Source organism: Macaca thibetana, chromosome 8 (assembly GCF_024542745.1).
Source record: "Macaca thibetana thibetana isolate TM-01 chromosome 8, ASM2454274v1, whole genome shotgun sequence".
Taxonomy (NCBI): domain Eukaryota; kingdom Metazoa; phylum Chordata; class Mammalia; order Primates; family Cercopithecidae; genus Macaca; species Macaca thibetana.
Window position 1 is genome coordinate 121503925 of NC_065585.1, and position 12835 is coordinate 121516759.

The 12835-nt window shown below is 61.0% G+C and overlaps 3 protein-coding genes across 3 annotated transcripts in view; all 3 read left to right on the forward strand.

Annotated features, from left to right (window-relative positions):
• The window catches only part of NUDT18 (nudix hydrolase 18), a 104309-nt gene that overhangs the window by 68545 nt on the left and 22929 nt on the right, over positions 1-12835 (forward strand). The window lies entirely within an intron of this gene.
• On the forward strand, positions 594-4486 carry REEP4 (receptor accessory protein 4). Its single transcript, XM_050801457.1, has 8 exons — positions 594-1093; positions 1845-1917; positions 2294-2370; positions 2460-2580; positions 3016-3129; positions 3483-3618; positions 3748-3902; positions 3989-4486. The coding sequence occupies exons 1-8, from the start codon at positions 1062-1064 to the stop codon at positions 4052-4054; spliced, it is 774 nt and encodes a 257-aa protein (XP_050657414.1). The 5' UTR covers positions 594-1061; the 3' UTR covers positions 4055-4486.
• HRURF (HR upstream open reading frame) lies at positions 12091-12195 on the forward strand. Its single transcript, XM_050801467.1, has one exon. It carries the CDS (start codon positions 12091-12093, stop codon positions 12193-12195), a length of 105 nt encoding a protein of 34 aa, XP_050657424.1.

Genomic DNA, 12835 nt, shown 5'->3' on the forward strand with positions numbered 1-12835 from the left:
TGTATTTGGCTCAGAGGAATAGGTGGAATTTCAAACTTCTGCTGAAGAAGGAGTGTGGGAGCTGGGAGCTCTATCCAGAATGCCTCAAATCATCGCGGTCAGCCTGCCCCGGAGTCAGGGCTCTGGAAAGGCATCCCAGAGAGAAGGGAACCTCTGAAACCTGGGGGGGCGAAGAGTTCCTCAAGTTCCCTCTCCCCCCACGCCTCCCCCCTTTCTCTCCTGGACCCACTGGTGTGAGACCCGGACTTGGGGACGCTCAGCCAAGCTTCCTGCCTGAGCCTGCAGAGATCCTCCCCTCTACCCTACCAACCACATCTCATGCCTTTACCCATTTCACAGAGAGGAAAATGAGGCGAGAGGGAAAGACACCGGGAAAAGCCAGTTAAGGGTCGCGAAAACTCTGGAGTCCAGATTTTCTTTGTGTGCCGACCCCCACACTCCCCCTGCTTTTTCGTTACAGCTTCCCACGCTCTAATCTTTCCGATTGGGAAGGTGACTCCACTGTGGGCCCCGCGCGCGAGTCCCGCGGCACATCGCCCCTTTAAGGGGCCGGCCTCTCGCCTCCCTGACCTCGCCCCGCCCCCTCCGCAGCCACACTGCGCCTGCGTGGCGAGCCGGAGCCCTGGGGTTGGGCAGCACTCGGTTCCGTGCAACTTTCAAGTGAGTTGCAAACTCCGCCCTGCAGGCCGGTGCTGGTGGCCCGGCGCGCTGGCACCGCGGTGACCCGCTCCAGCGCGGGACCAGCAGCAAGGGCCGAGCGCCGGGTTCTCCGCGGCAGGAAGGGCGGGTGGGAGCTGTAACTGTCCCGGCCGCGGGGCGCGCCCGCTCCCAAGTCGGCTTCCTCCCCGCCGGGGCCGCTTTGCCTCGGGTCTCCCCGTTCTCCAGGTCCCCTGAACTGCACAGTCGGAGGCCGTGGGCGGCGGGCTCTGCCTCCGCCAAGGAACAGCCGGATCGCCCCTCTGCTTCCCGCAACTGCCCTGATCCCCCCCGTTCCAGCCCTTGAGTGAACGTCCTTCTGAGCGGCTTCCTGGGGTTCTCCCCACGTCCCCAAGGCCGGCAAGATGGTGTCCTGGATGATCTGTCGCCTGGTGGTGTGAGTATGGCCGCCCTCAGACCTCCTCTACCCCGGGGTGCCGTCCCACCCCTGTGGTGGAAGCTGTGGACGTCTATGGGAGGGGGAACTTTCTGAGCTCCGCCCTCCAGCACTCCATACCAGGGTTAACGGACCTGTGGGCTTGCACGCAGTGTCTGGGGTACCGCCCACTCCCCGCCCCACCAAGCCTCGTCGGCTGAGGACGACCCCTGCCACATGCCACACACACTGCAAACAGATGCCTGGGGCCGAGGGCCACAGACCTACTTTACTGCCCCTTGGCAAACACAAGGTGATATGGCACGTTGTGGGCGGAGAATCCAGGTGCCTGCTTGCCATCTGAGCAGTCACATGACTTACCATCCTGCTCCTCACCTTTGAGTACGCCAACACCTGGCTCCCATAGCACTTTCTGCAGCCCGGCAGTACCAGGTCTGGTGACCCTGGGCCTGATTGCATGCCCATGGGAGGGGACAGTCTGGTGTTCTCACCCACTTCGTGGAGTGGCTGTCCTCTCGCTCCATCACGCACCCATGGGCCACCGGTGCAGGCCTGGGCAGGCTTGGATGTTTGTAAACAGCAGGGTGGGGAGGTGGCCTCCAGGGCTCTGACTCAGGCACAGGTTGTACAAGCCAAGCGAGAAAAACAGGGCGGGTACTGCCACCTTGCACCCCAGTGGGGAGAAATGGCCACCTGGCAAGGTGGGAGTGGGGCATAGTGCCCCTCACACTCCCCATGGCTGCTCTTCCAGGCTGGTGTTTGGGATGCTGTGTCCAGCTTATGCTTCCTATAAGGCTGTGAAGACCAAGAACATTCGTGAATATGTGAGCGTGGGGGTTTGGGTGTGTGTAGTAGGACCCGGTGAGGTGGGGAGGGTCTGAGCTGGCTTCTCCCTCCTCCAGGGGCAAGGTCATGTGGTACTTCCTGAGTGGAGTGGGGAGGGAGAGAGAATGGGCCCTGTTCAAGAGGGTGTAGATAGAGGGCAGGCCATTGGGGTGCCTGTGGAAGACCTCGTGGGTGAAGCTTGTTGGAGGCGGGCATAGGAATGAGCAGCAGTTTCTCAGAGCTCCTGTCCAGCCATGCGTGGGGGAAAGCAGCTATGCAGCCGGACAGGCTTCCTGGAATCTCTGGGCTAGACTGGCCCGGGTTGGGAGTTGGTGCTGCCAGCCCCAGGCTGACCTCTGCGCTCTCACTCCACAGGTGCGGTGGATGATGTACTGGATTGTTTTTGCACTCTTCATGGCTGCAGAGATCGTTACAGACATTTTTATCTCCTGGTATGGACACAGGGTCCGCAAACCATGGGTCAGGGGTGGCCCCTCCCAGCCCTGCTCCTTGGCTCACCCTGCCCCCTGCGCTGTGACAGGTTCCCTTTCTACTATGAGATCAAGATGGCCTTTGTGCTGTGGCTGCTCTCACCCTACACCAAAGGCGCCAGCCTGCTTTACCGCAAGTTTGTCCACCCGTCCCTGTCCCGCCATGAGAAGGTACCCCAGGGGGAGGCGGGAAGGGAGGCTTAGGGGTGTGTGTGAGGGAAAGAGCTCTGGACCTGGGATTTAGGATGCTGGGGATACCAGGATTCTATCCCAGTCCTGCTGCTGTTGAGGTGCAGGACCTTGACAGGGCCCAGCCTACCTCATCTTCTGGGATAATCAGGTGGGGTGCACATGAATGACCTCTGAGGATGGAAGTTGGTTTGGGGGTAGTGGTGGCAGCAGCTGGAGCATGGCCTGTCACTGAGGTGAATGGGTGGTGGCCCTGCTCTTGGTATGTGTTTGTGGCCCAGATTTGTGGCTCTGGGCACCAGCTGGGGCTGGGCTGGGCTGGCCTGGGTGGTGCCACAATCAGTGGCTTCTCAGAATCTGCAGAGGAAGAGGGACTCTGGCTGTCCACCTGAGCTCTCCTCCCCATCGGTTCCACAGGAGATCGACGCTTACATCGTGCAGGCCAAGGAGCGCAGCTACGAGACCATGCTCACCTTCGGGAAGCGGGGCCTCAACATTGCCGCCTCGGCTGCTGTGCAGGCTGCCACCAAGGTGCTCCAGGTCCCCAGCCCTCCAGCAGCCCCCATCCCACCGCTAAGGCCCTTTGGGCTCCTTCAGCTCCTCTGCCAGGGAGCCCAGAGATGGCAGCTGGGGAGCAGGGGTGAGAAGGTGACAGGGGATATTGGCAGAAGCATGGAACTGGAGTCAGACCTTCCTTCCTGGCTCTGGCACTGAGCGTGAGCAGCGGCTCCTGCTCTCTGACTTTGGTTTCCTGTTGGTGCCACATTGGCGCGGGGCCAGAAGCTTGCTAAGCAGTTTTCACTTCTGCGTCTCAGCCCCAGTGATTAGCTGGTTGGCCGATTTCCCTGGGCAGTCTCCCCGCTGAAGCCTCTTCCCCCTTACAGAGTCAGGGGGCGCTGGCCGGCAGGCTGCGGAGCTTCTCCATGCAGGACCTGCGCTCCATCCCTGACGTGCCTGCCCCTGCCTACCAGGACCCCCTCTACCTGGAGGACCAGGTGTCCCACCGGAGGCCACCCATTGGTGAGTGGGCAGGGGGACCCAGAGCCATGCCAGGAGGGATGGCTTCCTTCACTCACACCATGGCTTCCCCCAAGGCTCGAGGAAGAGCTGGCCTGGCCGCAGGCTTTCAGCTTCACCTCCTCCACACAGGGTACCAGGCTGGGGGCCTGCAGGACAGCGACACCGAGGATGAGTGTTGGTCGGATACTGAGGCAGTCCCCCGGGCGCCAGCCCGGCCCCGAGAGAAGCCGCTAATCCGTAGCCAGAGCCTGCGTGTGGTCAAGAGGAAGCCACCAGTGCGGGAGGTCAGTGTGGGAGGACGACAGGAGGAAGGAGGGCTCTGCTGGCTGGTGCTCCCCACACCCTCATGTTGTGCCTCCTCTCTCCCCAGGGCACCTCGCGCTCCCTGAAGGTTCGGACGAGGAAAAAGACTGTGCCCTCAGACATGGACAGTTAGGGTCTGCCGCATCTGGCCCCTTCTTACCTCGTGCCCTGCAGGGCTCCAGGGCTATTTGGAGCGACCTTTGGCAGCACATCTGGCCTGCACCAACTGCCTGGGCCCCGCCCTCCTGACTCCTACTGATGGTTAAGGGCCAGGAGCAGATGCTGCCAAGGCCACATGCACCCACAATGTACCAAAGCAGGCTGGGCCCAGGGTTCTATTTATTGCCTTGCTCTGTCCTCTCCCTTCCCCAGTTGTGGGACAAGAGCCGTCCCTGAACCCCTGCAAATGAAACTAAACGTCCACCTGGGTGTGTTCATTCCTTCCTGTCCTTCAAAGTACTTGATAGCCTTTTATAAGGCCTGGCGCGTGTGTCCTGGTTGTGTGTGTGTGTTGGTGAGTGAGGTCAAGTTTGCCAATGTTTTGATAAATAAATACGTAAAGGGGTTCTGTTTCTCCTGATTCTTACTCCCATTGCTCGCATCACTCCCTTGAAATTGAACAGCCCAGTCCCAGCCTAGGTCTAAGGCTGAAGGAGCCCAGTCCTCTGGAGGAGACAGAACCATTGACAGAGGGTTGCGATGCAGCACATGATCTCACGAAGGAGCTCTTGGGGAGCTTTTGAGAGCATTGATGGGAAAGTGGGGACCAGTCCAGAGGACGGGTCAGAACCCAAAGCTTCAGTTAGGCAGAAGTTAGGCCTCGGCAGGAAGGTGCAGCTGTAGAGAAACCAGTGGGAGCACAGACAGGAGGGGCTTGGGGCAGCACGTTATTCCCATAGGGAGGTCGAAGCTAGACAGAAGAAGCCTGGGGAGCAGTATCTCCTCTAGGAGCCTTGAAGAAGGAGCCCCCTGGGGCAGCTCTGGGGACATTTAGTTCTGTAAACACTCAGGAAACAGCAGGGGCACCGTTGCACCTCTGAGAAGTGGCCACCAGAGGGCAGCAGTGGCCAGGATCTGGGCTGCCCCCCGGCTTCCAGGTCAAGGAGGGTGGGGTTGGGAGACTGGCCAGAGCCTCGCCCTGCGGGGCCTGGCGGAATTCAGAAGGCCTCCAATGGCCCTGACTGGTCCTTAGCCTGCCCCATCCAAGGAGTCTCCTCTGCTCTCCTGAGACCGAGGCTCTTTGCCTGGCTGGCTCCACTCCAACTCCTCCGATTCCTGAGGCAACTGGGGTACCCAGCTCTGCCCTCTCCTGCCCCTGATGCTGGTCTCGCCACGATGCCCAGGGTGCACCCCTCTGCCACGGCCGCACCTGCTCCTCCTCCCTGCTTTTGATTAAGCAAAGAGGTGGGTGAGAGTGTGGGATGAGAAGAGGGGAAACAGGGTGGTAACCTGGAGTGGCCCCAGAGTGTGGATTAACTCTCGGTGTGGGGATTATCTGGGTTTTATTTGGGGGAGGCTCTTAATCTGCTGCGGTGATTTAGCTTCTCACATATGGGGGCTCACTGGCGTCCAACATGGCCTGCCTTTGCATCGTGGGGTTGTCTTATCTCCTCATTAATTCATTCAAAAATGAATATTGAGCCTCGAGCAGGTACCAGACATGTTGCCAGACACTGCAGGGATGCAGGGAGTAGTAACGGCTGGCGCCCAGAGCGTGGCTGCCCACGCAGACGCTGCTCTAAGCCCCTGGCATATATTAATTTAATTCTCATAACGATCTTGTGGGGGGCAGGTACATACTAGTCTTATAGTCTCCATTTTACAAACAGGAAAACAGGCACAGAGAGGGCAAGTGATTTGCCCAAGGTCACATAGCTAGTAGGTAGCAGAAGGGCTTGGAATCAGGCGGTCTGGCTCCAGGGTCTGTGCACTTAATCACTAAGCAGTACCAGAGTGAACGAGATGATTCTTGCTTGGGAGGCAAGGACACGGAGACTAACACGTATGGAATATTTGCTGTGTGCCTGACCTTGTACTGGGCATTTTACAGAGATGATTTCCTTGAATCCTCCCAACAAGCCTACCAAGTAGGGACTATATCCATTTTTTAAAACAGGTTCGCACTGAATCGCCCAGGCTAGAATACAGCAGAACGATCATAGTACACTGCAACCTTGAACTCCGGGACTCAAGGGATCCTCCCACCTCAGCCTCCTGAGTAGCTTGGGCTACAGGCACTCTCCATCACACCTGGCTAATTACTATATTTTTTTTGGTAAAGACAGGGTCTCCCTATGTTGCCCAGGCTGTTCTTGAACTCTGGGGCTTGAGTGATCCACCTGCATTGAACTCTGAAACTGCTGGGATTACAGTCATGAGCCACCGCACCCACAGGGCTACACCCATTTTACAGATGAAAAACCGAGGCTTGGAGAGCCACAACAACTTGTGTACCATTGTGCTGCTTGTGAGCCGGGGGCGCTGACTCCTGATGCACCTCTGCCTGGGTGTTGCATTGATAGAGGCGGGCTGGCAGGATCCATGTACCCAAATCGAGGGAACAAAACCAGAGGGGCTGGCTGGGCGCGGTGGCTCACACCTGTAATCCTAGCACTTTGGGAGGCGGAGGCGAGTGGATCACGAGGTCAGGAGATCGAGACCACGGTGAAACCCCGTCTCTACTAAAAATACAAAAAATCAGCCGGGCATGGTGGCAGGTGCCTGTAGCCCCAGCTACTCAGGAGGCTGAGGCAGGAGAATGGTGTGAACCCGGGAGGCAGAGCTTGCAGTGAGCTGAGATCGCACCATTGCACTCCAGCCTGGGCAACAGAACAAGACTCCATCTCAAACAAAAACAAAAACAAAAAACAAACAAAGAAAAAACCAGAAGGGCGCCAAGCGCAGTGACTCACCCCTGTAATCCTAGCACTTTGGAAGGCTGAGGCGGACAGATCACCTGAGGTCAGGAGTTCGAGACCAGCTGGCCAACATGATAAAACCCCGTCTCTACTAAAAATACAAAAATTAGCCGGGCATGGTGGCACGTGCCTGTAATCCCAGTTACTCAGGAGGCTGAGGCACAGGAATTGCTTGAGCCGGGGAGGCAGAGGTTGCAGTGAGCCGAGATTGAGCCACTGCACTCCAGCCTGGGTGACACAGCAAGACTCCGTCTCCAAAAAAAAAAAAAAATAACAAACCCAGAAGGGCATGTGATGAATGGCAAAACAAAACAGAGTGAAAGAAAACAGAGTTGGGGAGAGGCCTGAAGTCGTGGGGTGGTGAGGGAGATTTCACTGGGGCGGGGGCTTCACTTGCCCTCCCTCCTAGGGTGGGTGCTTGGAGAGGGCCACAGGGCTACCAAGCCCCTTGGCGGAGCTTATGATCCCTTGTCCTCGCCATCTCATCAGACTGTCTGGTGGCTCCGTGTGGCCCTATGCATGCTGGCCTCTGACATGTTCTTCCTCCACCATCCAACTCTGTCCCATTTCTACTTGCCCTTTGAACCCCACTCAGACATCGCCTCCCCAGGAAGCCCTCTGCAAGCATTCCCTCACCTCAGAGTGGTTTGCTGTCTGGACCACACCACCTCTGTTCTTGCACAGACTTCTGTTTTTGCCTTGAGCACGTTGCCTTTTCTCCCCCACTGTGTTGTGACTTCATAAAGAACAGACGTATTTTACACACTGTTGTAGCTCAGCCTGGAACAAATGGTCTAACCACAGAGAAATATTTTTGTAAGTTCGCGACTGGATGGTGAAGTCCTGCTCATTCTCTGACCTTCTCCATGAAGTTCCCCTGACTTCCCCAGGGCAGGACTAGAAGCATCTTGTAATCATTCATGAACAAGCCCAACACCCCCAGCGCCCAGCACCGGGCCAGCACCTAAGAGGCCTGGAGGAGTTTTGCTGGTGAAAGAACAAACGCGCCAAGTGACCATAAGTTCTGGGTGGGGGAGGCCGGGGGTGGGGGGTGGGGGTGGGATGGCCTCGTGATTTCTGCCTTTGTGCTCTGCGTCACCTGGGGCCTACCGCCAAGCCTTGAACATGCCAAGGCCCCTAGAACACGGGTTTGGTGAACGGCTGACTGCAGTTGTATGAAGTCCAACACATGCTGGGGACAGAGAGGAAGGAGCCAGAAGTCCAAGTTCTGGGGCATTTCTGGGTGAGCACACCTATGACCCGGAGGCTCAGGGCACTGGTTGCCAACTGGGCTTCCCTGAGAGTCAGTCCTGCCTCTCTGAGAACCCCTGATACCTCACCTTTGCCCAGCATGGTTGTACACTGGAGGAGATTACTGTCTCACCCTCCAGCTCCTCTGGCCTGGCCTCTCTAGGAAGAGTAGGCTGCGTGCCAGCCAGCCTAAGCACCCCCAACCCTCTCCTCCCCACCAGACAGTGGACCACCAGCAGGATCAGGGCTGGTGGGGACATAAAGCTGCCACAGCCAGCCCCCTTAGAGCTGCATACCTCCGCTGGGTCCTGGCCCCTGCCCCACTCGGTTCGTGCCCTGGTCTCACTCCTCCCCTCCCCTGCAGCTTGTCTGCTTTTGAGGGGCTCCTCCATATCCATCCTGGTTTCTGGGTGCAGATGGCCCTTTGTTCTTGCCCCTCTCTTCTGTCTCCTCTCCACCCACTGCCATCCCTTGGCCCTTCCAGGTGGCTCCGTTCCCTCTCTGCCTCTTCAGCCCCCATCACTATCCCTCTTGGCCTGGGGCCCTCCGTGTCCTGGTCCCCTTCCCCGTCTCCAGCCTCCATGTGTGCCGCATGCATTGGCTGTGTTTTTAGCCGCCACTGATTAGCCTCTAGTTCTGACACAGCCCTGGCCCAAGCTGGGTCGGGGCTGGTTGGCACTGCCCTCCACCTTGAGGGGGTTAAGGAGGTGTCACCTGGGCTCTGGCTCCGTCCTCTACCCAGCATCAGGGACCAGGGGTTTCAAGAGCTGGGTAGGGGGCAGATGCCTGGGCAGGAGGATTCTCTGCTGCTGGAGAAATCCTGGGGGCCACAGTTGGTGTTTCCAGGTAGGCACAAAGGTCCCGAGCCCAGGGCAGAGTGGAGCTGGCTTCCTCTTCCCGGGTGGGTAGCTTGTGGGGCTAACCTGGAGGGGAGGGGAGGTGGGGGGAGGAGGAAGCGCACTGGGAGGTGCAGACTGAGAAGAGGAATTAGGTCAGGGATGTAGGTGGGTGGGCGAGAGGGGAGGGTGGCATCTGCTTCGGAGCTTCCTCCGGGTTCCAAACGCATCTCCACACTTCCCTTCCCCTCCTCCCCACCCCCTGCCCCCACCCCCACGGGTCCCGGGAGAATTCGCCTGGTATTTCCCCTCCCCCATCCCCCCCAGGCATTGCCACAGGGTGGGGGTGGGGTGGGGGGAGGCCAGCCTCAGCTGTCTGAAGGATGGAGGGGCTGGGGAAGCAGGGCTAGGTGCCCAGACGGCCGCGTGTGTGGGAGGGGATGTCCTCAGATGCCCTCCACCCGGCAGTCCCCGCTCTGACGTGGGTGCCCCCCCTTTCCCCGCCCGGATTAGTGGCAGCTTGGCCTGACTCTCCGGGGCTCCTTCCCCCGCCCCCGCCTGCTGCCCTCCCCTGGGCCGGGGGCTGCTCTGCCCGGGGGGCACTGTGCTTGCCCAGGTAAGGGGCTCTGGGGATGGCATGAGGGCCGCCGGCTCGTGAGTGCTGCTGTGCCCGTCAGCACGAGCGTATGTCAGCGAGCGAGTGTGTGTCAGTGCGCCAGGGGTCGGTGAGGGGCTGGGGCTCGGTCCACGAACGGCTGGGGGTGCTGGTCAGCTTGCCTTTGTCCACGAGTCTGGCATTGTGTCCACGCGCCGTGTGGCTTTCCTTCTGTGTTTGTGTCTTTTGTGTGTCTCCTCAGCTCTGCTCCGTCTTCAGGCACAGAACAGCCGGCTACAAGGACTCTGTGGGCCTGTGGCATGGGCCCCAAAGCGGGATGGGGAGCTGGGTGAGGGTGGGGAAGAGGTCCTTCCTTCCACCCCGCAAGTCCCCACGAGCCCCTGGGCTTTTCAGCAGCCTGTCTCCAAGAGCCCTGCTGCTCTAGTCCAGGGACTATGGCCTGACAAAGCAGACATGGCAAGTGGGGTAGGGGGGTATCTGCCCCACACCCCTGGGATAGTCCCCAACCCCTTTGGGGATGTCAGCCATAGGCTTTCAGGGTTCTGAACAGCGCAGGCTCCCATCTTGGCCTCTTCCAGGCCCCAAGCCGCAGGAATCTCCCCCTGGCGCTCCCACAAGCTTCGGCTGCTGAGGAGGGAGGCCAGAGGACACAGATGGGGGACCACAGGCACACCCCAGTCCCTCACCTTCACCCCTGGAGCCAGGCTGGAAGTGGGAGGCCGGGCCTCAGAGCCTGGGGCCTCCAGTCCATGTTAGACCCTCTACAAGCATCTCCCCTGGCACACTCAGGTCCCAGCCACCCTCAGGGGAGCTGGGGAGGAAGGGAGTGTTACTCAGTCATGTAAACAACCTCTACCAGCCTGCCTTGCCACAGAACTGGCCTCTGGGGGGAGGCCAGGGGCAGGGTGAATCGATGCCAACACAGCCCAAGTCCGGCCCAGTGCCCGCTCCTTTAGGACCCTGCTCCCCAGGACCCCCACTATTCTCAATTGGTAGAAGGCTCTAGGCCTTGCTCATCCCTTAGGAGGAAGGCTTCTGGCTCTTCAGGGCTTCCCTCTGCGGGGATGGTGGTGTGACTTGGGACCAAGCTAGAGGCATCCAGAACCCATGGCTTCCATGGGATGGGAAAGAGGGAGTGCAGCTTCTGTCCCAGGCAGGCTGAGGATGGCTTCCGAAGGGAGCCAGGGTAGCTGAGGGTGGGAGGTGGGTGCCTGAGGGGAAGGGAAGCGCCCGTTGGGCGTGTGGGTTTCTGTGTGAGTCTGAATCTGTCTGTGTGTGTTTGAATCTGTCTGTTTGTGTCTGCACTGGAACCACCCCCGCAGTGGAGCCGGGATGCTTCCTCGGGTGGAGGGTGCCCTGCTTTTCCATTTCCTCTCCTCCTCTCTGTGCTCTCCCGGGAGCCACTCCCATGGGCGCCTCTCCAGCCCCTGGCCTGGAAGCACCAGGAACCCTGGGGATGGGGCAAACACTCACAGTCCGGGGTCTGGAGCCGGTGTGGGAGCTCATCTGGGCCCATGACCTCTCCAGACATTTGGCGAAATCAAGGCCCTTAGACCAGGGACAGACCCGAGCCCAGGCCCTCCCAGAGGTCCTAGGCCGCAACCCTTTGTGCCCTTGGGCTCTGGAAGGGGTTTGGTAAGGGTTTGGGGTGGAAGATGGCAAAGAGCAGCTTGACCAGGTGAGGATAAGGCAGGGCAGACACAGGCCAGTGGGGCGTGCCATGTGCCAGAGCTGGAGATGACCAGGAGCCAGTGGCCCGGCAGGCACAGCCCGGCTGGCGTGGGCCAGAGCGCCCATCACTGACCCGTGAGAACTCGTCTGCCCCTGCCAGCTCTGGCACTGCCCCCTCCCAGCCACCCCGCCCTAGCACCCTGGGGGGCACCCCGCCCCACCGTGGCCTGGTCCGGCCCCTCCCGCCCTTTGCTCCAGTTCCCGGGCTTGGCACCTATAGTGGAGGTGCCGCCCGCCTGCCAGGCTCCGGGGCCGGGCCCACGGGAGGGTGGGGCGGCTGGGAAGCTGGCACGCTGCCCCGGGGGAGCCTCTCTCGGCAGGCGCCCGGGTGCGGCGGGGGGGAGGGGGAACAAAGGGCTCATTCTCCCCGTGCGCAGCCGGTGGCATCGCCGGGGCGTTGGCGGAAGCCCCCGGGGCCCGGGAGGGGGCAGGCCCAGGCGCGGCCGCCGAATCACGGGCTCCTGTTTCCCGCAGGGTGCTGGAGGAGGAAACCGGCGGAGCAGCTTCCCCACTCTCAGTTGCGCGTCTGGCGATGGCGATCAGAGGTCCTGCTGCGCTCTCCGCCGCGCTCTACCTCCATTAGCCGCGCTGCGCGGTACTGCGCCCTCGCCGGTGCCTCTCTCCTGGGTCCCAGGATCGGCACCCCCATCCAGGCACGACCCCCTCCCCCGGCCCCTCGGCCTTTCCCCCCACTCGGCCATCTCCGACCCGGGGCGCGTGTTCCCCCCGGCCCGGCGCCTTCTCTCCCTCCGGGGGCACCCGCTCCCTAGCCCCGGCCCGGCCCTCCCCGCGGCGCAGCACGGAGTCTCGGCGTCCCATGGCGCAACCCACGGCCTCGGCCCAGAAGCTGGTGCGGCCGATCCGCGCGGTGTGCCGCATCCTGCAGATCCCGGAGTCCGACCCCTCCAACCTGCGGCCCTAGAGCGCCCCCGCCGCCCCGGGGAAAGGAGAGCGCGAGCGCGCTGAGCAGAGCGGGAGAACGCATCCTCGCCCGCCGGCCGGGAGGCCCCGGAGCTGGCCCATGGGGAGCAGGCGCCCGGTGCCGGCCACGACGACCGCCACCGCCTGCGCCGCGACCGGCCGGTGAAGCCCAGGTAAGCACCAGGAGCGCGCCGCCTAGGGACACTCGTGGAGGGGGATTTCTGAGCCGAGCCTGCGGTGCCCGTACGGAGTGAGTTCCCCGTGCCCCTCTGGGCTGGGCCACCCATTCTGACACCTGAAAGTTAGGATGCCCGACGCGGCCAGACCACGGCAGAGCCGTGGCTCCAGAAAACCTGGGCGCCCTCTGCCACTGCGCCGTCACCTCCTGCCTGGGGCTTCGTCGCGCTGGCCGAGGGGACCGCGCCAAGAGAGCGCTGCCGCTCTAGTGCCACCTGTCATACTGGTCCCTTGTACGCACGTTCAATTTTCCCTCCCTTGCCTCTCTCTGGGGCCCAGCCCGCTTTCCCCGCCTCCTTCCCTCTCCCCTCCCCGCCAAGCTGAAGTTTCCAGCGGCGGTGGCGGCTGCCCTGGCACTGCTGGCAGGGCTAGGGCAACTTGACCCATCCAGCTGAGGCTTCTTA